At 37.0% G+C, this 25,707-nt stretch overlaps 1 protein-coding gene across 1 annotated transcript in view; it reads right to left on the reverse strand.

Annotated features, from left to right (window-relative positions):
• Nucleotides 1-2,417: 2,417 nt before the first annotated feature.
• PLA2G4A (phospholipase A2 group IVA) overlaps nt 2,418-25,707 on the reverse strand; it is a 68,319-nt gene continuing 45,029 nt past the window's right edge. The window contains exons 8-17 of the mRNA XM_009275073.2: nt 24,099-24,321; nt 22,548-22,662; nt 18,178-18,315; nt 17,765-17,857; nt 14,796-14,867; nt 12,546-12,788; nt 7,112-7,296; nt 4,455-4,650; nt 4,108-4,265; nt 2,418-2,668 (exon numbers count right to left, since the gene is read on the reverse strand). Of these exons, the coding sequence (XP_009273348.1) occupies nt 2,537-2,668; nt 4,108-4,265; nt 4,455-4,650; nt 7,112-7,296; nt 12,546-12,788; nt 14,796-14,867; nt 17,765-17,857; nt 18,178-18,315; nt 22,548-22,662; nt 24,099-24,321 (1,555 nt within the window). The 3' untranslated portion in view covers nt 2,418-2,536. The remainder of the gene's footprint in view (nt 2,669-4,107; nt 4,266-4,454; nt 4,651-7,111; nt 7,297-12,545; nt 12,789-14,795; nt 14,868-17,764; nt 17,858-18,177; nt 18,316-22,547; nt 22,663-24,098; nt 24,322-25,707) is intronic.

Genomic DNA, 25,707 nt, shown 5'->3' on the forward strand with positions numbered 1-25,707 from the left:
AAAAGTGAAAATGTCACGTATATGATCAAAATAAACTGTCTGAAAACAGCAGGTGCCAAATATAGTTGTTTCATTTTTTTATTGTCTGATAACACTGTGATAATATAAACTGTATAAAGCATGATAAAACACTTCCATAAAACAGAGTAGGTACATATCATAAAATAAAAAATACAAATATTATGTTAACAAAGGAAAAAAAAAACATTTAAAAGAAAATATTACAATAAAATAACGGTACCAGTTTCTTCCTGTATTCCAAAATTTATTGAAAATGTTTAAATTATGCAGCACTAAGATAAGTTACTTTTATTTTCTCTCATGATTTTAAACATGCACTAACTCAAACAGCAATAAAACCTATTAATCAATACAGAAAATGTTATTAATCATGTAACATTGCATGTAGATTTAAGGAGGGATGAAGCAGTGGCTGGGGGGAGGAAAGCATTATAATTACTTCCCTTCCCATGGGCTTACAGATTTTAGCAATTAAAAATACCTCAATGATTCACAAGAAAAGGACAGCCACTGAATTAGCAATAAACTTTGATAAATGAGCAGTCATTGTAAAAATTGTTTGTCAGAAAACTATCAAACAAAAGATCAGCTGCGCTTCAAATAGTCTGTGTACAAAGCGATGGCATTCATTGCGACCATGATCTTTGCATTTGCGAGGATCCTGACAGCCCTATCAGAAAGATAGAGGGTGAAATCAGAACCCTATTAACATCAACAGAAATCTTGAGACCAAAATTCCACTTACAGCTCTTGAAGAGAAACATGCGTGCCTTCTGACCACGATACTGCAAATAATCCTACTCAAAACGTGGGGTTTTTTTTCACTATGATGATATTCCTAGTGAAAGGAGTGCTTTTCTTCTCCATCTGCTGTGGAGTGCTGGACAAGCAACCCACAGGGCAGCTGGGGATGTGGTTTTCCCCTCTCACCTCCGCAAACACCTTTGTATGTTCTTTTGCATTAACTCTCAGAGACAGCAATCTCGCCTTGAACTAAACTATTCAGCCCCCACTGTCTTCTTCAAACTCCAGAAGAAAGCAGCTAAGGAACAACTGCCAGGACTGCCAGGTGCATTTGTTGAGAGTTAATCCCACAAACTAAAAAAATGAAACAAGTGCCCCAAAAACATGTGACTCCTAGATCTTGCACACAGTGCAAGGCCATCAGTGACCTCATCAGTTCCTTTTGCTCTTTCCCATGCTACACACCTGCCGATTACATTATTTCAAAGGAGGCTGGAAGTTTTCGGAGGTGCGACTGCATTTTTCTATGCATTTGCAGAGTTACCTCAACACTTGTTGAGATGATACTAAAATAATCTATGTCTATGCATGGTCTTTCATTATTCAGTGTACTAAAAATATATTTTTTAAAAATAGCCCTTAACACATGAACTACTTCACATTCTTACCTAGGAACGTTTTACCTATCCCCAGTAAACATTGCCACTGTCCCTTTGCAGAAATGTGATGCTTTTAATCATGATCAAATGCAAAATCATTATTAATTTATCTATAAACATTTTGGTCAGAAATACATGAACTAACAATAATTTAACACACAGGAGCTACTAGCTCAAGAATTCAAGCAATGTAATTTTGTGGAACAAAAGTGGATACACACATTATTAAACAGCAGTAAAGTGGACTTCAATTTTTGTGAAAATATTTGTGATTAAAAGATTCAAAAGCAGATCCTTCTTAGCACCAGTTACAAAAGCTCTACTAGCATTAACAACCAGCTGAGGATCCTACTTATAATATCAAAGATGTATAAACCCCATTTCTTTGATACCCGTTTGTTATCAAAAGTTTGTTGGTTTTTTTTAAGAGACACCACTCATGCAAGAAAAGTGAAATTTGAAACACAGCTTGATGATGGAGTTTTGGTAAGGCCAATATAGCCAATGGTTATTAGTGAGCAAAACCCCTTCTTGTATAAGAAATCAACCTTAACAGAGCTAGTAAGCAGCCAAGTGACTTAATATACCAGGGAGCTGCTGTTGCCTAGCAGTAGTTAGCAATTACTGACTTTTCAAACCAAAGTCAGAGGAAATCTTCTCATTGACACAAAGCAGAGTGGAATCTGGGCCCAAGCCCAGGTATATACATATTGTCTCTGTTACTGAAGTTTTATTCTACTGTGTTTCTAATTCCGTCCTACATTTCAAGATATGCCCAGTTTACATCAATTAAAAATCAGACAATTACCCCACTATGAGAAACTTACAATTTTGTAAAGAAAAAAAAAGACACTGAACCCAATGACCATAGTCAAAATAAACTAATTCCATAGTTTTTAAAATAAGGATATCAGCATACTGAAATGTTTTCAATTTTTTTAGTTTAAAAAAAAGTACAAAATTATATTGAAGCTTGAAAATTCACAAGAAAATGTTTTCAGGAGTTTTGCACAGCCCTGTTCAGGAGCAGTGATGCTCTGATAATGTCTTTTTGACTCCAGTTATAAAGACAGAAACAGCTTCTTGAAGGAGTGGAACCTACAACACATCCCCTACGTATGGTTGTTGTTAAGACTGTTCTTATTAAAGAATCTCCTTGCTTCAACACTGCTAAGAGACACGGAGCAGCGAGATGGGTTCTCTTTTCTGTATTCAATGCTTTCCATCATAGCTTCCTTGATCACCTGGAAAACAGTGAACAACATGTCATTCAGGGAAATAACTAACATTTTAATGATTTAATAACTGATAGAAAAGACCCCTTCAGTTGTTCACAACTGTTGCTCCTGCTTTTATGACTTCTCCATCATTGAACAAAGTGATTGCTGAGTATTATTAATAATATTATTTTCTTGATTGTATAAAACAATGATTTTAATGTAGTTAATAAAGGTATGACAGGATACAACCAACATCAAAGAATTCACACAAGAATATTGACATATTGAGTCCCAGTGAAATTCTGAAGGGTAAATCAAAACACTGAGAAAATCCATACCTAAAGGATATAGAAAATAATTATCTTGAGAAAGAGTGAATCTTCACTTTTGCTTCCTTTGTCCTGAAGTAACAAGATTTGTTCACTACTTTGGAAAAAAAAAAATCATTTCTTTATCTGGGATGATCATGTACACTTGTGAATATGGCAAGTCACCCTACGGATGCTGGGATCATGGTCTTGTGTTACAGCTAGTATCAATTAAAAAGAATTATTACTGAGTTAGTTGATAAATTAATTTCCAGAGATCTTTACAAAAAATTTCCATTTTCCTTTTTTCCAGTTAGAAAATCAGCATACATAAAGAACTGAGTATAAAATCCTGAACATAATGTCTACATCCTGTGCAGACACCTTTGCTCAGTTATCCTGCAGGACTTTTGATGGTAAAGTGACAAAAACAACACAGGAACCAAATTAAAAAGAATATGAATTGGAATGGATCCTAACAAGCACAGGCTCCAACATTATGAAAAGCACACATTCTACACTCCAATAGTTCTTCATTACATCAATCTTCTTAGCCCCAGAAATACTGTTTAGACTTTTTTTTCCCCCACCGGAAAGCACCTCTGGCCTTTTCAGCAGTATATTTGCTTATTGGTTTATTATTGACAGAAGCTCATATATGGTAATACTTCCTACAACACTGATATATCAGTACGTCAGAAACAGAGGTCCAATGAAAAGACCAAATTCTCTTCACCTAATTCTCACTGTGTATTTCATCCAATTCTCTTCAGGTAACTCCAGACACTGTATTACCTATAGTGACTGGACTCTTCTTTCCTTCCCAGGCTGGAAGGATGCAAGTTGACCATGCCACAGTTTGCACATGCTTCTACACAAGCTCATGAAGAACTTACCCAGGGTATACTCCAGCCCTCATTAAAATAAAGCAGATTTTATAAAATGACTATATGGGCTTTGATCCAGCGTCGATTCTGAGAATAGCAAGGGGCACAACTAAATGCAGGAAGCACTTTACATGTCATAACAATCAGGCAAACACTGAAGTAAACCCCTGTACCTTCTGTATGACAGATCTAGGGCTTTACTCGCATCACCTACTTTCCCATTTAACAATCTAGACCCTTTAAGCCCCTTCCACACTGGCATACATACATCTATGTTATTGAGGGTGTTGAACTCCATTAGATCATGAAGCCTCTTGAAAGCCTCATTGGAATACTGGAAGTTGAAGGTAGAGAATGGTGTATTCGGATCATCAAAAATGTCAAAGTCTGCAAAATCCTTTTCTTCCTGTGTTTCTCTTGGAACACCTGCATACAGAACAAATACAAAAATACAATCTAAATGTTAGGTCTGAGGACTTAGCATCTTATTTTTTAATGGCTCTTTTGAAATCCCTAGCTACCAAATCTTTGGGTGAAATTACAGTATATAATCACCATGTCATTATAAAGCTTCAAAGGAACAGCTAGATTTAGCATCAGAAACTGTGTGCTCACCTGGAGCTTTGTACTTCCGGAAGTTGATGTTGGCCAAAACAAAATGGATTATAGTTGGACAGTCTTTCTCCGAAGAGGTATCCTTTGGTTTGAAAACATAGCACTCCTTCATGCCCTCTCGATCAAATACATTTGGGTCTATTTTCGGGAAAGGAAGCTTGTTCATTCTGGCCCATTTTTCAGCAAGCAAAATTTCCTGAAAAGATAACAAAGACTCAGGTGCATGTAAGCATCCACTGCAAAGTGAGATTTTATGTAGAGAGAGACAGGTCAAATTGGTTACTAGAAGTAGTTTTATTAGCTCATGATTCTTTACAGCAGAAGGACTGATCAAGTCAGTCTTTGTATAGACTGTATAGACCCAGTATGGCAAACTGAGCACCTAATTCAGCCTGTCCAATCTTCACCACCTGTGATGATTCACAGGAAGGAAAGAGCTGGTCTGTCACATAAATCTTTCGGTGAATTTACAGAGCTGACAGCTAGAAAAAACCATCCATAATTTTACTTGCAAACTGAGTATCAGTGCTATGGAAACCAATGAAAGTTAATAAACACCAATCCACACATTGTTACGTTCAGAATCACATCATAGCACAGACCAGCATTTGAAACCATGCTAAGTGAAGAAGTAAGTCTGGAAAACAGGCTTTTTTTTCCTCGTGACAACTCAGTAAACAAAATAATTTGTAAATAATGACTCAAAAGCGTGTAATGAGGGTGTGTGAGGGAGGAGAGGGAAGGTCAACATCCTTAATCTTGGTTTTGAATGAAATAGGACCCTTCTTTGGACAACTGTTTTGGATACGCAAGAGATTAAAAGATAGTGGGTGTAAAATGATAAAACAAGAGCAGAGTCATTGACTTCAGCTGGCTGATTTCCCTATGTGTTGGAGTAATAAAAGTGTATTAGAGCGCTACCATAGATACAGGCCAACTCTTGAACTGGCATTTACTCTTTGTAATGCAAGCAGAACCAATGGGATTGCACAGCCAGTAAGCAAAACTGGTTTCTGTCCTTTAGGCCATTAGCATACAGCCTATGCTTGTGGACTGTATGTGTGTATTAGCTGGAGGTACGTCACTTTTTTTATTGTACACATATTTGGACTTCGGAAATAATGAACCATTCCCTTCAATGGTGGCTTCATGAAAACCTAAGGCACCATTTAATTTTCCTACCATTTTTTCTTGCGTAAAAGGATTTTGTCTTTTTGAAGTTAGAGTTTACAGAAAAACCTTCAGGACACCACTTGACTTCCAATCAATATCTCCGTGTTATGTTCCCCAAAACAGCATAGAAAATTGCAGCTGATGAAGACAGAAAGCTCAATGCATGGGCCAAGAGTAACAGAGACGACTATACAGAGCCTTTTGCACAGACTCCACGTGCAGAACACAACATAGCTGGAGGAAAAAAGATGTTTCATAGGAGATGGCAGTGCTGTGTCAGCAAATTTAGCTGACGGGGGAAAATACTCAGTCATGACAAAAAAGGAGACAAATTCTTAAACAAAGAGAAAATTAAAGGAAGAAACAGATTGTGGAATTCAGTCAATTAAGGAAAAATGAAGGATCTCAGCACTAGTATGAGTCTTCTTAGTGCCCTACTCTTCCACGTAGTCCCCAAGAGACCTAGAGATTACAGAAGTTACTCCTTTTTATTCTCCTGAAGCTTGGGGTTTTTTTTTACATTTGACAACACTCATCTAGAGTTCATTTTGCTACTGCTGTTATTTTCTAATGTTGTTTTGGGGTTTTGTCCCTTGATAGCAAGAGGAAGGAAAAAAATACTCTGTTTGTTCTAATTGAAATTTCTCTGTAAAGCAACAATGAATGCCAATTGTTTCTCAAAGAGGCAAGTTTTCTTGGTTTCCTTAAAAAATATTTTTTAGAATCCACATGGGTTTCAAATAAATATTGCCTCTTTTTTGAGTACCTCACAATAGTCTCATAAGTGCTGCTTTTTGTGTGTTAGCTACCAAAATGGTCCAACATTAAACTTTTCTGATCATTTGGAGCTGTCTGGATGCGTAGGTTATACAGGTCATACAGAATGACAGCTGTGCTTTCCACACCTGCTGGATTTTTCTGTGGTTGCTCTGCTCTTGCCTGAATGGATTTAGGAATCCTACTTAAACCAGTACTGGGATTATCCTAGTGAGATGTAAATGAACAGTTAGCCCCACTTCTAAAATGTTATATATTTAGCAATACCAGAGTGACTGAGACACATTTCTGCAAGATGATGACAGAAAACCATTCATTTACATCACAGCATCACAGAGGAGAACAGCTGTACAGAGCTAGAGCACTAGCACAATGGTAAATGACTTAATTGTTTAATACTGACATAAAATAAAATTCTGCAATTCAGTGTGAAGGCAAGACTTCCATAAAAACAACAGAGCTACTACTTCAAATAAATTATATTAGCCTTCTTTGTGTCAGTTGTCTCATGTGAGTCATGTAAACAGGAACTGAAGCAGAATGCAATATTCTGCCTTGACATGGAAACAAATTGCTCCAATGCTGTTAATAAAATAGCACTAAGGCCTTCTGGAACCATGAAATGTGCAACCAACCCGACTGGAAGAATACAACTGAGTCAACTTAAATTTATGAACACAAAGCAAGGAATGGCCTATTTTACTTACTTTGAAAGGAGGACTGGAATCACTTGGCCTCGCTGAAAAATCAAAAGAGATGATGAGATCAACGCCTCTTTGAGGTCTTAAGATAAGTGGGTATGGCAGGTTAAAAGTAAGCCCACTGTCCACTATATGAATCTTTTTGCTCTTTACATCTAGTGGCTCGTATATCCTCTCAAACTCATCAGGATCTGCTCAGAACAAATGAAAACAAAACAAAACAGGAACACACCAGTTAAGAACTGAAATTGTGATGGGCTTTCAAGTGTTTCCCCAAGTGCAGAAGATTCCACAGAATTCAAAATGTACAGTATCCCAGCTAAGCACACTGTGAACCCATGTGTAACATTGACTCTCATCTTAACAACTGGAGAATGAGGGGAAATAAACAGAGCTGGAAGGGACCTCAGCAGGTCAAGTACACAAACGCCCTGTCCCAAGGCAGAAGCAGGGGTGGCTCGAGGCAAAACCGAAGGGGACAAATGCCCAGGTTTGACCCTAGCCTTCCCAGCTTTACCCCTTCATCCCTAATAACCCATACACAAAGGAAAGTGTTTATGGGACGTTAAGAGACAGATTCCTAACATACATCCCCTCAGTGTTCTACAACCCCTGCCCAAACCTCTTCCCCCAGGTTCCCTCCCAAACCCCCTGTCCTTCCCAGCTCCTCTTCCCCAAATAACTGAAATTTGCCTAACAGCCTTGATGTGGCTCTGCTCTTGAGTGATGCTTTTCTATGTCTGTTTCTGTCCATTAAAATTAGGACTACCAAGTCAAATGACTTGTTTTTCAACCTACACGAAATCTTATGACCTTATACTCACTACTATACTAGGAACAAGAAGAAATGGTAATCCATATCCGTATCTGAAATTTAAGCATTGGGCAGAATTACATGTGAGCCACTTACTGCTATTACTGTCATGGTATAGTACAAAATAGTCTCCTATCTCTAATGCCCAAACTGAGGGCTGAAGAAGATGACGTTTCCTCTTTAAACCCAATACTCCCTGGGTGCAACTCAGGAAAGAACAAGCAATTTTTCGTAAGTGCCTTTGCACTTATCCAAGCCACTGGATACTACTCCCGGCAGTACTTAAAACTTTTCTCCTGACAGTCTTTTCTTAAAAGATATCTTAAAAATATTTCCAGTGCATGTTTTTGCCTTTTGACTAAAAACTAATGCTCATATCTGTAGAGGGCAGTGTAATCTAAGGAATGCTGAATAGAATAATATAATTATTTCTTTATTTATTTATAATTAAATTTCCTAGCACCCACTTATTGGCGAGGGAAGTAATCTGAAAAAAGATATTTTAATGCAAAGAAATCCCATCAAAAATAATTCAAATTCTAGTTCCTATCATTTCAGCATCCTTATTGTTATGAGCAGAAAAAAAATCTCAAAACAGATATTTTGACTTTTTATTTCTGTTATTATTATTATTTATTAGAGGGCACTTTGCTAAGAAATGAGGCACCAGTTTCCTAACATTTGCCTTGATTTCTAAGGGAGAAAACACTTTCAAATCATTGCCTATTGCTAAAGGGTTAAGTGTGTTTATAGACCTATTTTAGAACCAGATATATTTCATAACCATGAATTAGCATAAATCAACGAAAATCTATTACTGTTTATCAAACTCATCATAATTAAAAAAACACCAGTAAAAAAAATACACTTACTACAGATCCTTTCAGCACAAGTAAACTAGTTTTGTTTTTCCCATCCTCTTTTAAGGACAATATTTCAAACATAATTTATCCCTTGTTCTCAATAGAATTTTAAAAAATTACAGAAACATTTTTGTTTAAGTTTTGTATTATCTTATTTTACAAAAATTTGAATTTGAAAGTCAGCAGTGATCCTTTAGACAAGAATAGTACCACCTATAATAATGTTTGTGATAGGAGCGTTACTGCATACACAAACTTCCTACCAAGAAGGCACTGAAGAACAAGACGGTTCCTATTGCTTACAGCCTTCATGACTCTATCATCAAATTTATCATAATAATTTTATGATATTTTGAATGATAAAACATCATAATGCCATCAATAAATTTATAACAACCACATACATTGTTTTTATTAGTCATGGTCTTCTGTGATTACAGGAGAAATTCAACTTAAAAGTTTTTCTTTTTATTATAATTCATTTTAGAAGTACATTTCCAATCTTTGAACTGAGAAGAAACACTCCAAAATGCAACTTGTGTCCATGTTACGGGGTCAGAATTCAAAAAGCAATGAAGATAATCCAGTGTTATTTTAACGACACGACTTTAAAGGCAGACTCCACATGTGATTTGATTTGATTTGATTTGATTTACACAGGATCTGGAGCCAGAGGCCAGAAGCAGCACACAATACCCAAGGCAAGCAGGCAGACTGAACTACGGGTCAGGACACTGCAGGTGAGCCTGCAATTGCTCCTGGGAGAGGTGTAATGTACAATAAGTATCCCTGATGCTAAAAGAAGCATCACCTACCCTATATTCTGTGCTGTAGTTATTCTGAAGGGCTGGATAAGAAACCTTTGTTCTTTTTATACTTCACAACACATGAATCGAGGACAGTTATTCTATATACACAGCCCTGGTAAGGCAATCCATCATTATTCATCAAACAGTATGAAGACTGAATGGAGTATTTATGCTCTGAGAGCCTGGGACATTAATTTTCAGCCCATGCGGACTGCTTTTATGAAAGATGCATCCATTTTACGAGAAGCTTTCAGTCCATCAAACAGCAAACTGGGAGAAGCAAAAGATGTTTACGAGTACAGCTCTGTGTTAAACCAGCACAGCATGCCTATCTGATTTGCAGTAATCGGATACTCAAACGGATATTAACAATTGTTTGCAAATAAAAAAGAGAGCATGTTCTAGAGACCAAACCTTGTCACAGATGGCAGGTTCAATGGAAGTATGGGAGATGAAAAGGGCATTTGCTACTGACGTGTGTCTACTATAACAGTTTCCATAACTACTGAAATACAGAAGCAGAGATTATGAGTTATTTTTTCCCTATTGTTATTCACTTGGCATTTTCTCAAGTGATTTTGGTGTGTTGTAATATCAAGGCACAGAAACAGAACAACTCTGAGTTCACAATGAAATCATTCAAGGGGTGTAAAGATTTAAAGCATATTTGAGACCAATTAAGAAAATGCTCAGCATAAATAGAAGCCGTAGCAAAGCGAAGCCAAGCGTTTTACTTTCAGATCAAGCAGGTGGGATCTCTGCTGTATGCAGTGCAGACATTTAATCCTCAGTAATGTCTGTAACATCAGCTTAGGTCTGCCACAGTTCATCCTCTGCAGTGCAACTCAGTGGGTCTGCAGAAAGTCTGAGACAACTGGAGGTGTAAAGTAGTATTTATATCCTTTTTGATTCATTTATTTCTCCTTTTGAGTGTCTGGTAATAAAGAGCAAGTAAGTCCTAAAGCAATTCAGACTTCTCTCTGTACTCAAGCTGCTAGTGGTAGGAATAAATATGCAAACCTTAAATGCATCCAGTGCCTTGGCAATATACAATATTTGAAATTTACATCAAAGTTTCTTTTCTATCTACTCCTCTGGGCTCCTAGACTTTTACATATATTAGCAAAATTCACAGCATTAAAAACTGGATACACTTAATCACACTAATGAATGATTAAATTGTATATTAACTACTGAAATTTCAAGGGGTTTTTAACTATTCTTGACCATAATATTGCAACTACTCATAGCTGTTAGATTTGAGTTGTTAGTTCAGGTCTATGAGTGTGGGCTTCAGCTAACCCTAAAAAAAACTCAGTTATGACAAACTTTTGCCAGACATTTTACCTAAAGAAATTTCACGCAGTCAAAAGTAATTGTCTCAGAGGTGCAGGCTTGTTCTGTCAAACCAGCATTTTATTCCAACTGAAATTAAAACCCGGGAAGTTGAGTTGATTCTGAAGATTATCCTCATGTCTTAATTATGCAAAATTCTCATCAACTGTCATTTTTTCCAAGCATAAATTTAGTACCTGCTTTCCTGCCTCTTTTACAACTACTATAAATATTAAGATTACCCAGTTGTAAACATGATGAGACGATAAAAATATTTAGAAAGTGTGCACAGATGGAAATTACTATACAACCACTCAAAGGGATTTGTTACATTAACAAATACACATTAGAGCGCGTCTGCTATTTAAGCTTTTAAATGACATCTGGTATTTACTATTACGTAATGACCAGCTAGGACAATCTCTTTCCTCTGAATAGAAAATAAGGCCTGAAGTGACTACTATTATTACGAGGGATCGTTGGCAATGCTGTGCCGCTACACAAGAACATGGGAGGAACACCACTTTCAGAGACTTTTAGTTCCTCAGCTTGATAGATGTCAGTAATAATCCACAATAATCCAGAAGCATTAAAGTTTGTGTCATAGAAACAGTATGTGGAGGCTCCACCAAGTATGCATCTTCACTCTGATGTAACTTTTCTATAGGGAAACTCACATCCTTAACTCAGTGCTCTGTTGCCTACTGAGGAAGAAAAAAAAAAAGCACCAGTGCCAGAAGAATACTAAGAAATTCATTGGCTTTCATTGAGAAGACTGTAATGAACAGTCTATAGCAAATCTTCAAAATACTAATCGAACACGATTCCTAATTCTCTGCAGCTACTGTCCCAGACACCATATACTTCATGGAGTGGGGGAAGACATTGAACGTCTTTTGCAAATTAACATTTTTCTGAAATTCTTATTTTCCATCCGCATTCCTGCATCCTGCTTATGCCAATATGAAATGTGGATGCATCTACACACCAGTCACATGTGAAATGTGAATGCACCTGACAGATCAGTCACACTGGGAAGAACCTGGTGTCAGCAAAGCAAGGATCTACACTTAAAGAAGTGTGTTGCCTCCACAGGTTTTTCAGAGGAAGACAAAGACAGCAGAAGAGCTATAAAATTTTTGCAACAGGGAAGCCCTGCCCTTGAGGACAAGGAAAGGTTTTGTTTTCACCAGAAGGCTTAGCACCAGGAAGAGAAAAGGAACAACACAGGATACCCTTTGGAGGAGTCCAAGAGAGTGAGAAAGTGGCCTTAATGAAGGGCACCATACACAAAAGCAGTTTGGTCACCTCTGCCAGCAATTCCTTCAAAACAAAGAGCCACTTCCCCTCCAAAAGGTACTGACTGTTCTGCACATTCTGCCAGGGAACACGGGAAGTAGGCAGCAGACAGAAGTCACTGTGCGGTGCCCTCTGTGACACCCAGTCACCTCATAACCTCTGCTGCTGATCAATACTCATGACTGCTGCCACAGAAATGTTCTCCTGCCTTCAGGTACCTGCTGTAGTAAGCCTCATAGTTCGATGTTACCACACTGAAAACACACTGTTTCTGGTTTTACTAATGAATATGCAGCAACACAGGCTTTCTGTGACCTAACCTGCAACAGCTGCATCTAGTTCATCTTCCTCCATGGACTCCTGAGTAAGAAGGTCTGCCAGAGGAGAGAGTGGGTAACAGCTGTTGAGGTTCAATCCCAGCATGAAGTTGTGCACTTTCCCAGCACGCCCTTCCCTGGTGTTGAACAGGGCACTATCACCCACCAAAGCCATCAGCATTCGCTGCACCCAGCTTTCTTGGCTGCTGTTCTGATATTCTTGATTTGCCTCAGCATTTTCAGTGCCTGTAGAGGAAAATGAAAATAACCAATGGTGAGACAGTTAATGCACAAAGTATAAAACCAAGATTTCTGGGTCTACTAAAATAAAGGACCTATTAAAATAAAAGGAACTGGGTCATAGCCTTCTTTCAAGGAGCCGTGGACTGAATGTTCAGAGGAATGGAGAGAAACCGTCCTCTTACCTTCACAGGCTAGTGAAACTTTTCATCTGCAGTACAGTAGTGTGGATGTATCCATCAGGAAAATAGATAGGGAATGTGTTAGATGACCTGAGCCGGACTTAACTAGTCTGGATGGCAAGGGCAATGAGGATATGGCTTTATCTGTGCTAGCACCCAAAATGCAAACTCTCCTGGGCTCAGGGGACAGACTTGAGTCACCAAGATCCATGCTCTATGTAGACCTAATTCATCTGGATGTGTTTTGACACCCTTCTCCATCCTTTGCTGACTGCTAGAAATCCAGTTTTCCTTAAGAAGGCAAAGTCAGTCTGCATAAAAGAGAATGCTATAGCATGGGAATTCTAAAATATCTGAAAATATCCTTTCAGCAAACTGTAGACTACAATCAATATCTGGTTTTAATTAACTAAAGAGTACAATGAAATGTCCAGACTTAGATGTCTACAGCTAGACATCGCAGTAAAAATAACTTGGATTGGTGTCATCTTGCATTTGTACTGTCAAAACTTGACTTTTTGAGGTGTTTTGTATAAGGAGATAATTCAGGCTCAGGCTTGATACTTTAAATCCGGCACTGAAACGTGCCTCTTTAATTCAGGCTGTAAAGGAGCTGATTTTTATATAAGCAGAGAGAAAACAAGCATCAAACACCACAAGGTTTAGAGGTCCAACATCTGTACAATAATATTCTATAGAAGTGAGAGGGATGACCAAGTCTTTACAAATCACAGATTTGTAGGTTGTCCACTATGGCTACAAACTATGGGAGAAATGTAGTGTTTCGTGCTGGCTATAGTGCTTACATAGGAAATCTGCAAATAAACACAAAATGTGGTATCACCCTCTCCCTATTATTTTACACGTAATTTTTCACATTTTACAAATGAAGAAGTAATCATTTAACTGAGCTAATGACATAATTCACTGTCTCATCACACAAGATTTTCTTTTCTTCCTGTAGATCCTAAAATTACAAAGAGCTGCGTTCCCATCTTTGCTTTATTTGTTAAAAACATAATCGATTTCTTCAGGTGAAAATCACTGTTGTCCTCAAAAGTATCATCAAATACAGAAAGCATTATTAGGACGAGACAGAGACCCTGACTAAAATCACAGAAATCCCCAGGTGGTTTAGGTGCCTAAAGATAAATTTCAATAGGATCTTTTCTTCCCGCTGTCCAATGTTCCCCTTGTGGTTGTGCCTCTTCTGGGAAACTGCATTTGGGCATTGTTTAAAACACTGTCCAAGCACTAGGAATTTCCTGTATCAGATGTCACTTATAAAGGTGCTAGAAGACATCTATGAATGCTAGAAACACAAACTAATATTTGATCAAGGAATCCCTGAAAACAATGGATAGTGTTAGTTTGCTGGGCTGATAACAATTCGAACATACCTCTGAGCTCAGTAGCTTGCTGGCAACAGACTTCTGGACATTACTGGCTCAGCAAGCCTAATTTTTGGGTGTCTGTGAAATTGCGGACCTCTGTGAAGCCCTGTTGGGCTGATGCCAAGATTGAAGGTGAGGGAATCATTTGATCATCAGCTTGAGCAGGAGGCATGAAGTCAAGCCAAAGGCCCTCCTGACATCTCTTGTTCAACATTTCTCTATTTTGCTGAGCCACTGGCTCCTTTAAGATCCTTGGGCTAGGCAATTAAGTTTTATCATTGGTCTAAATGAGAGCAGAGCTCTCAGTTATAAAAGACTATTGGTAAGACTAAGGAAAACCAGCTATGGCTAATTACCAACATCCACGAACTTGACCATGCGACGCGAAAGCTGATAAAAACAGTAAACTATGAAATAAAATGTGAGGATTTCCTTACCTTTCGGATGCTGTGATTCATCTTCACTGTCTGAACTGTCATTGCTTACAAGGTGCTTTAGCCTAATATTTTCTGTTGAAAGAAATATAAAATTACTTTTAACTGCTAGGATTTAATTATCAGAACAGCTAAGAATTTCAAAACAATTTGAGTCATAAAACTATCATAGTCTTCATAATAGAAAATACAGCTGAAGAGATTCAATCTGCTGTGGACTTCTTTATGTTGAGAATCTGATCAGAATATATTGGCTTTAGCCTGCAAATTTTGCAAAGCTCCTGCACTAAGAAGATTAGCCAAAGGGCTGAGAAAACAATATGTAATCCTAAAGCAGTACCTACCACTCACCTCTGCACCACATATGTGACACATTTCATTCACCTTGATTAAAATTTAGATGTATAGCTTCTGTCCTTTCAATAACTCCTAGTGAACTAGGAAGACAACGTTAATTTCTGTTAATTACCTGCTAAATTTAAAGAAAAAAAAAAAAAAAGAGGAACTTAATCTCATTCATACATATATGAATGGGTACCCTTAGAAATAGCGGGGAAAAACAAAAGCCAAGATGGTTATGAAAGTTCTGCTGGAGTACGTGTGAAAAATAAAGGCCAATGCAGTTATGGTTTTCATCTCATAACATTAAGTGAGAGAAATAAAAACAGAAATGAGTGTACTTCTCTGGCAAAAATCTGCATTTTGTTAGGGTTAACAGCTTTGTTTCCAAAACAACCACAAAGTCATGGTTAACTGTTCTTTACTATCTCAAGGAATTATTTCAAAGTCAAAATGAGTACTGAAAAAGCAGCACATTCCACTCCTCAGGTAAGGTTTGTAGTGGAGGTGAATTCATGCGAAAATGGATTATAGGCTGACAAAATTATTTTTGCTAATTATGGAGGGAAGCCTTTCTTGAAATACAGTAGATTTGCAATGTTTTATGAGCAGCCTCATCTTGGAAGCTTTTATCCTACAGAGACTGGAGAGAGAGACTGAAGTCCAGTGATGCAACTGTATCCAAGAGAAGACTTTTGAGAACTAAAACCCTTTATTCCGTAGTATAATGTATGCTAGGAATCACCTCTAATTGAAATTTGAAGCCAGTTAAAATAAACTGAATGAGGGTTGTTTCGTAATGAACTTTAATGTATTATCAACTAATTGTTTTTTCCATTAAAAAATGAAAATAAAATAACATTTACTTTTTCTCACAGAAGGATAATGTAGATGTTGGTCTCTGGTGGCATACCCCTGCTTTGGGCTGTAATTTCCAACAAATGCTGTAATTTCTACCCAATGCAGTATCAAAGCAGTGGCAATTACACTTTGCACTGTTTGCTTAAGTCTATACCTAATTCCTATAAGCACACCTGGCTGAAAGAGAAGATTGAAGAGAGAGTCACTGTAATACCAAGTGTAAAAAACCACAGCTTTATTACCCTTGGTAATGAATACTGGATACAGATGACCACCACTGTTGCTTTTTTTCTAAGGAGGATTATGCCCTCTTAGACTTACATACAACACTGTAAAAATCCCCACAGAAACAGAAGAGCTTGGTCATCATGTATTTTTCCTTAAATACTTTTTCTTTTTAATACTCAGTGGGTCCTCAATATACCAAATAACATCAATGGACAAACACGCACCAAAGACAAACATGTACAAATTCTTGAGCAATGACATAGGAGACAGGTCAAAATAAAAATTAGTGACCAAAAAAGGAAGCTAACAAAAACAACAAATGCAATTTTTGGACGTCAAACCATCTCTTTAAAGCAACCCCCATGCAAACTTTATTATTTACTGCTTCTAGGTGTGATTTCTCTTCTAATGTCCACTGGCATTTTGCCATTCACTTCGGTGGTACCAAGGTTTCACTGGGACATCCACAGCTCTGCTAATAGACTGTGGTTCAAGTCACATTAGTATTGTCACATCTAATCCAACTTCAAAGCGTATTTTTTAAATTATATGTGAAATGAGCCACAGATGAGAGATAACATTCTGTCTCTCAACATCTTAAAAAGCAATGACACAGACTTTTCCACTATCAAATTTACTGACAGAGATCCTCCATTAGAAGGTGTTAACACTCATAAGGTGTATCAGAAATATGAACCTGGAGGCACAGGTCTCATTTTCATCCATAAATAAGTACATTATCAAACAGCTGAATACCATCTATTAGGAGACAGAAACAGCTAAGGGGCTTGGGGTTTTTTTGTTGTTTTTTTTTAAATCAACTCAATCTGCGTTTTCTCTCCACGCTCTTCACAAAATTCTGGCTGTCTAGTACAATTTCTTTATTGGTTACATATTTCCCTGTAATGCCATCTTCTGAATAGGAAAAAAAGTGTAAAAAACCCTTTCATTATCATCTGCATTCTCGAATAAAACACAATAAAGTCTATTCAAACCAAGCTACAACTCTTTCCTTACAGTCATTACGTCATTTGTGCATTAGGAATGAAACAAAAATCATTAAATTAGTAAGCAAAGGATCAGATACCAACAGGTGACTTGTGGTTAGAATGGAACAATCGAACAATCCAGAGATGATAAAATTTGGTTTTACTTTACTAATCCCTTGAATAATACAGTCCAGTGTCAAGAGACTACACAAGTAACTATCAAGTATTTGTCAGCTTTTGATCTCCAAAAACTAGCATAACAACATAAAAAAGGGAGTTCGATTCTTTTAACTTCATGAAAATAGCTAGATACATGCAGGTGACTTTCAGTACCTCTGATACTGATTAGAAACAAAAGTGAAAGAAAGAAAAGAAAATTACTAACCCTCTTTCCCTGACCTCATCAGCATCTAGCAATTTCAGCAGTTAAAGTTACCTGAATTCCACATTCTTAAAATTACTACCAGCAGAGTGCCATTCTTCCAAAGAGTAAGAGTGCACTGAATCTTGCTAGTAGTTGTTTTACATAGTAGAAGAATTATTTACTAATATTACCTAATTCTTCTTCCATGGTGGGACCTTTATTTTGAGAATTGGAGACGCCAAGCACTCTGTTAAATAATATAGAAAATGCACTGCCCCAGACGCCTGAAAGGGAAAAAGTAAACAATGAATGGAGGCTGGTAGAAGAAAAAAACCCATATACTGCACTATTTAAGCAGTTGCTTGCTCTTGGAACACACCTCTGATTTTAGAACATGCTAAGTCATGAGTTCAGATATACATACCAGAAACAAAAAAACAGGGAATGCCAATCCATGTCTATGAAATCTTTCAAATGGATGTCTTCTAACAAATGGAGAACTCTACTTGTTGTCTCACACCTTGTGTGATTGTGTTTAAAAGCCCTTGTCCATGAACTACTGAAATTAGTTTTATTTTAAAGTCTCTTTCTGTCACATACTCACCCATCAAGAAATGCAAGGGATTTTCACTATACTTCTTCACCACTGTCCCCATAAAAAATTTGCTTCCAAACAAATCAGGAGACATAAAAGTGCCATACTTTGCCATACCAATCTCATACGGACTGAATTCCACCCAGTCTGCAAAATAAGAAACAAAATTGTCCTTTAGCAATCTCAACCTGAATAGAAACAGAGGATGAAAATACATAAACGAATGAAACCTCTGCCAAGCAAAGAAATTTTAATTAAATGGGAAGCTAAATAACCAACAGGAGTATCTCTTAGGTTGTGCAAGAAGTCAAAATTTTTATTTCAAATGAAGGACAGTCTAATGTCTCAGCAGAGAAGGAATTCTCATTCTCATTCTCTCTTATCACAACAAACTTTAGTGAAAAAATATCAGGTTGTAAAAACAGAAGTATAAAAGTAGCGATCACAAATGAGAAAAACAAAATGACATCTGGTTTTCATCTCATGCTTCAACATGATTCCCTCTCACATGAAACGCAACGTGGGTCTAAGTTCCAAGTTTCTTTTATTTCACTGTGATCCTACCAAAAATGTGGAGGGCAGTGACAAAGGTGGCAGAAAAAAATATTTAATATGACAAAAGTTGTGAATGATTCTAGGAGAGGCATTTGGATTCCACCAAAACCTAAAGTTTCTAGTGAAATCCAATATGAAAAGGCAAAGCTGAGAGACAGCTGAGAAACTTATTAATACCAAACGATGCAAAATATATTTTTAAAAGTACATGCCATTTTATTGAATAGAGAGCTCAATAAAAATATGGAATAAAATGTTCAAATGCACTTTTTGATCTTAGCAGAAAATTTCAGAAGTGATTTACATTCTATGATGTATGCCTTTTTTGAAAATGGATTTTAGCTGATTTTGAAATATTTTCTTTGATACCAGTGGAATTGCTTACATCAGAGAATTCATTTCAAAAAGGAGCAATACAAACAAAAAATACCCTACATTTTTAGTATTTCACCCATTCATCCATTTTATGTTCCATATTTTTAGGAGTGATTGATTTGACTGCTTCTGTAAACAAAATAGAAATAATTCTGAAACAGAAAGGCAAAAGAAACAGCTTTGAAAAAGCCCCACAAGTCATAGGATGTCATCCACTCCTCAAGATACTCAGTGTTTCTGTTGAAATGTTAAGCATAAGGTTTAACCACTCATCCTGAAAAAGAAAGATTTAATCATGACCACTGAGAGTTTTGTTTCGTGGGGCAACACTTATCTATGCTAAGTCAAATACAACATCCTATTTTCCAAATAAACCACCCACAAATTTTCACATTTATTGGAACAGAAGAAAATTCCTTTGAAGACCCAATCCAGGAATTTAATGGTATTTCCCTTTAGATATATAAACAGGAATTGGCAGATATGTATTCAGAACCATGTTGACAGCAAAACTAAATTTAGAATTAGAATTAATTTAATCTGTGATAATACACTTTCATTTTTGTATTTGCACTGAAGAAGATGATTTCTCAAATCACATATCCTGCTTAGGGAAGTAAGACTTCTGCCTTTAATTTTAAGGGCTTCAGCATTAGCTTCTGCCATTCCAGAAGCTCCTTGAGACAGTGGCCATTTAAATGAGCAGGACTTGAATGTCCCAAGAGACAAGAACTCTATACCAAGAGAAATACTTAGTGTTTATATCCCAGTAAACTGGGTTAGTTCCTTGGCTGTGGCTTAATCTAAAATGTACTAAAGTCAAACCTCTCAGGTATGTTCACTGCATTTTGGATGTGGCCCTGATGTAAGTTAGATCATAACTCTACATTGCTTCATACCAGCTGAAGATGTAACAGATTTTTCCTGTTCTCAGGAGGGAAGACAGAGAGGTAATATTTTGCCAACGTTAAGCATTTGGCAGATTCAGGATTGGGCACATAAATGCATGGACTGTACTCACACACTGAGACCAGATTCACTTCACAGTCCAGCCTTGCTGCATGCGGGCAGATCAAAACCACACACCCAATCCAGCATGAGTGATGAACATGGCTAACCGAGCACCAACTGAAGGATCGCTCTGAAACCTGGAGCCTTGGATCCGAGTGCTATGAATCCATACCTCAAGGCAGCCCTGCTTCCCCAATGAATTCTGTAGCACTTACTGGTATGGAGCAACACACACACTCACCCTCTCACAGACATAAGTTTACTGTAATGACTTTCAAGAGCAATACCCCAAAATCCAAATTTTGACTGGTCTGGCATTGCAGCAGCAGCAAAGCTGGTGAACAAGGCTGTTAGGGGATGGAAGCATGCAATACCAAAGCCAAACATTAAATTCCACTCCCCTCTTTAACACTGGATATCAGTATCTTCAGGTAATTTCTTATCATTAAAGAAGCTATCATAACAATAAAAAAAACCCTAACTAAATCACTGTAATTATGTTCAGTTAAAATGATTACTGCAGTTTTGGGTATGGCCGGCACCACCTGGGTCAGAAATGCTATTGGTAGAGAAAACATGCAGAGCCTGGGGCGTGAAAGCTATTAGCAGCTGCATGAAATCTTGCACCATCGCTCCCAGAAGGAATGTTATCTGATATAATTAATGCATTTCAACTTGAAACAACATGAATGATCTCACCTACAGCTATAATCTAGTAAATAAGTGTAAATATTTCTGTTCAAAACTTACTATATATTTCACATCAAGAATAGCTGTTCAGTTCTAAAAGAAGAAAAAAAGCTTACAATAGAAATGATTGAGATCTAGCATCCTATATAATGATATAGATGATAGCCTCAAAAAATCGAAAATAAGATCTATTGGCAGCGGCAATACATCTTTTAGACCAATTGCTAAGGCTAGAGAAATTAGACCAGCCTTCAGGTGCTTCTGGTCTTGCTTGGAGAAGGCCATTATTAACTGAAGATAATTTTGTTTTTAAAATGGTAAATAAGTAACCCAAATAAAATGTCTTAGAAAATAGAAGCTCATCAAAAAACAAAATACTTTTATTTTCAGACAAAAAGGTTTCAGGTTCCTAAGGAGGAAAGTAGACATTCTCCCATGAAAAATTTAACCTCATTTACAATCTCATTTTCCATTATGAACAAAGTTTTGACAGCAACTTTTCCAAATAATCTTTTTAGGAAATGTGGATACAATGTCTGACTTATAAACCTAGGGCAAGCCACTTGGTGTTTCCCTTCTCAGTCTTATATATAACTATATAGATATACATATCCTTTTCTTTGTACAGCATCTAGCACAATTGGACCCACTCTCAATCAAGGCTACTAGATGGGATTAAAACCTATGGAATAAATAAAAGCAAAGCCCCTTTTGTGTTACCAACAGTACTTTACACTGTGCAAGAAGTAAAAACAAGGGAGTATATTTAATTTGTTTGTTCAATTCTAATTTCACTCTTCTTAGAAAGAGGAATAATCCTGTATGACCGAAGACATTTCCCTTTACCTGTTTGATTTACTAATGTTAAGCAGCTTTCTGCTATTGGAGAAACACCAGCTTTCTTTTTGTCTTGACTCCTGCAATGTACTTAGCTACTTCATGGATAAGCAATATGCTTTTCAATTGGTAGGAAATCATTTTTTGTAACATATAGAGAACAAAACTTGGCCACCACTTAACATTTCACAGAAACCTAAAGAGGCTGTTATTGTATTAGACTTATTTTCAGGTAAAAAAATAAAAATTAACATTTACAAAATGGTCTAAGAATAAGTCTCCAAACCCAAGAATGATGGAGAAATAAAAGGCTGTTGACGTAAAATACAGTCTGTTTGCCTTTCCATGGACAGGAAAAGATGCATCTTAAAAGCCAAGAAAAGGCTCAGATCCATGGTATGCCATGACAAATATGTCCATTTGATGCCTGTTCTCCACAACCCTGTAACCTTGGTGCAAATACTGCACCAGTCGAATAAATATCCACCTACCTAAGTATGTGAACACTTATCCCTGAGTAACTTCATGTTATCAGACTCTACTGTCAGATTCCCAGAAGCCTCTGAACACAAATGTGTCCATTTCCCTATCACCTTTTGAAACCCATCAGAACCGTCCTTATGATGTGCCTGTTTGGTATTATCCTTCAACATCACAACTTCCTATTCCTTTTATAAATTAAAATCTCCCTGTATTCAATTCATAACAACGTGAGTTTTGTTAAGCCCCGAAGAATGTTTCATATCATAGCAAATTCTTTCCTAATCCTTGCCATAAGACTAATAATTTCAACATGTACCAAGTCGCAGGATACAATTATTCTCAAAAGTATTAAAAAAATAGGCTTTTTTTCAGCCACGCACTTCTCTCTTCTTTTCACAAGTGACTCCATACACAGATTGAAAACATACCTGCAAACATCAGCTCTGAGACATCTGGTTTGACATGGAGACATGTAAAGAGTGGGAGAGCACACTGGGCATTATTGATTTTCTCTTTCATGTTGCTCAAAGTGGTGTCCATTCTCTGCATGAAAAGAAAGACATTATGTCCAAACGGATCCTATAAAGGCTTGCTGATATTTGGGAGACTACTCATTTCTCTGAAATCCTCAAAGAGAAGGAAAACGGGCAAACTCAGTTACTTCCAAGAAAAACAGAACAGAAGAATTTGTAAAAGGAAGTAATCTGCTTCACTACCTTTTAAATGCACAACTCAGGAGGGAAGGAGTGGGAGAAGACATGATAGGAAGATGAAATAGGAATGTGTTATAGAATCCAAAATAACATGGCCAAAAACGAAAACAGTATTGCTGCACAAAGCAAGTTCTTTCCCTCTGCTACTGTAAAAGATGAAAACAAGGAAAAACCTCTTAGGCAGAACCGCCATTAATAATCATGTAATGTTTTTCAACATGTGCTGTTTCTGAAAAGTCAGCAAAGATAATTAAGAAAAGTAAATGGACTATTAAGAGGTTTACGTTTGCTAACCAAGGATCTGCATCTCCCCCAGAAAATATTCTGGAGTCTGCAATCAAGAAAGGCTGAAAGTCATTATGACATAATAGTACTAAGATGTGTTATCTGTGAATAACCAAGAGCCTTATTTCCATTTTTTGCTGATTGTGTCAGGTTCAGATTTAAGCTAAACATTTGTGCATTTGGTTTAACTCCTTAGTAAACAGGGACTTCTAACCAACCTCACAGGATCATTAACATCCCTTCATCGTCAGAAACTCACCCTATATATCACAGTTACTAAAAGCTGTGTTGCCTGTTTTTCAGTATTTTAGAATGTTTAAAACCTAATGGCAATGTATACTCATGAAAGATGCAAGTGCATAAAACAAGTCTGTGAATCTATTAACACATTTCAATCTTAAGATAAGATCAAATTCTCCTCACCTGACTCATTTGAACCTGAAGTCTGTGTGCCTGATTCAGTCAATTAGGATTTGTCAATAATAAAATACAACAGTATGAAGCCCTCCTATTGCCTCTTTTTTCAGAAAAACAAGTAATAATAAATAGAGATGTGGACCTTTCACCTTGAAATCAATATTTTGTTAAGCAAATGGTGCTTTTCTTATAGCAAAATGTGCATAAAGAGGTTATACCATTTTGTAATTTTTTGTTGAAATTGCTTGAGCAGTAATTTTAATGGATGATATACAATGTTAAGAGCTTGCTGCAAGTACCCAGCAGTTGAGTTAATTTCTGTTGCACGTGAATGCATGATGTTTTCCTAGCTCTTAAAGAAATGAGTACCAGTCAGAAACATGTCCCAGAGCAAGGAAGGCATTTATAAGTTTCCTATCCAGTATCTGTTCAGCTATAACTTTAAATATTACTATTGCTAAACATGCTTTGTTAAATGCTACCAAGGTAATTTCAAAAAAGTAGTAACAGCAGTTATTGCGCAATAGTTTCACAACTCTAATAATCATAAAAAAATGAACTCACATTATGGATAAGTGTTTCACCTATTAGCATTCCAAAGATATCTGTGAAGGTGACAGGCTGGCCTGAGCTCTTCTTATTCCACAGTGCTTCAATGTAGCGTTTGACTTTCTGAGGAGTGAGCAGAAGAAGTGGGTTGTGACTCACAGAGTTCATCAATTCTTGATTAATCTCCTTTGGTCCTTTTTCTGGAAAATCCGGGTGTGAATACAAAGTTGACATATACCTGCAATGGAAAATAGGCTCTGTAAGTATCAAAGCCTGGTTCAACGTCAGCTGCCTGAAACGTATAAGCTCAAAATAATTTGATACAATTACTGATTAGATCAGATTAATTTACTCACCATTTATAAAGTAAATCGTTATTTCTTTTTTCTCAGGGCATAGAAAACTAAACAATTTGTTCTAAATGTAAGCATACAATCAAACACTCAACATACATTTCCATAATGTGTATGATGTAAAGGATTAAAGCGTTCCTCATTTATCTGTTTAAGGGACAATGGACAGAATCATCATAAGCTGAAAAAACAGCTTCTCAAGTTGTCATAGCGAACCTAAATTTGGCAGACTAGAGGTCCTGTAAGTATACACATGCAGTTCTTCCGCTCTAAGGTGTACCCCTCTCTGTCACTCTTCAGTTCATTATTACTATTCAGAAATTCCTAACATATTTAGTATATGGCATGCTTTCCAGGATCTAGATGTCTTCATAATAAGATGAAGCACAACAACCAAAACCTGTGCAGAGATTTAATTGAGTCTGAGATTTCAGAAGAGGTCTATCAGGATTTTGTCACTGAGTAACTCTGGAAACTGAAGTTTTGTTTACTCAAAATGAAGTTTAGACACACATGCCCACAACTGTGGTTTCCACTTAGTTGGCTTAAGTAACGCTATCGGTAAAGACTCAAGATAGGCCGTCCTAATCTACCAGATGCTCATTTCACTATTATTTATGCAATTAGCTGGCTCAGGTATACATACCATACTGCAGGCATAATTCTGCATAGCAGTGAGATACACACTGTGTAAGCTTGGCCCTGAGGTCACTGCCCGGCAATTTACTTAACAGCATGATGAACCCTGTCACATGCACGATATAAGATCTTGATTCATTAGTCCTTGCGCAGTCTCTAAAGCTTAGCCTGCATGTCAGCTCACGGGTGGAACAAACACAGCAGCAAGCTTCCATGCGAGCAGAGAAAAGAAAGTGCAGGATGAAGAATTCAGTACAAAGTTGAAGCAAGATGACAGAAACAATCAGGGAGGTAAATGCATTGCTCCAAGGTTAGGTGTGCATCTGAGTGAACAAGCAAAAACCTGCCCCTCTCTGCAGGAAAGGAATTCTCCACCCTTCAAAAAAAAAAAAGAAAAAAAAAAAAAGAAAAAAAAAAAAAGAAAAAAAAAAAGAAAAAAAAAAAAGAAAAGAGCATTATTCCCAAGTAATAGACTGCATGGGAAAAAAGAAAAGAAAGGGAGTGCCAAAGTGTCAATTTATTTATTCATCAAGCAAGGAAAGTCTGAATAGGTGACATCACCAAGACAGCAAAAGCAAATTTGTTTAAATACAACTGTTTCCAACATATGTTCCTGACTGAATCAGTTCAGA

The sequence above is a fragment of the Aptenodytes forsteri genome, unplaced genomic scaffold (assembly GCF_000699145.1).
Source record: "Aptenodytes forsteri isolate BGI_AS27 unplaced genomic scaffold, ASM69914v1 Scaffold58, whole genome shotgun sequence".
Taxonomy (NCBI): domain Eukaryota; kingdom Metazoa; phylum Chordata; class Aves; order Sphenisciformes; family Spheniscidae; genus Aptenodytes; species Aptenodytes forsteri.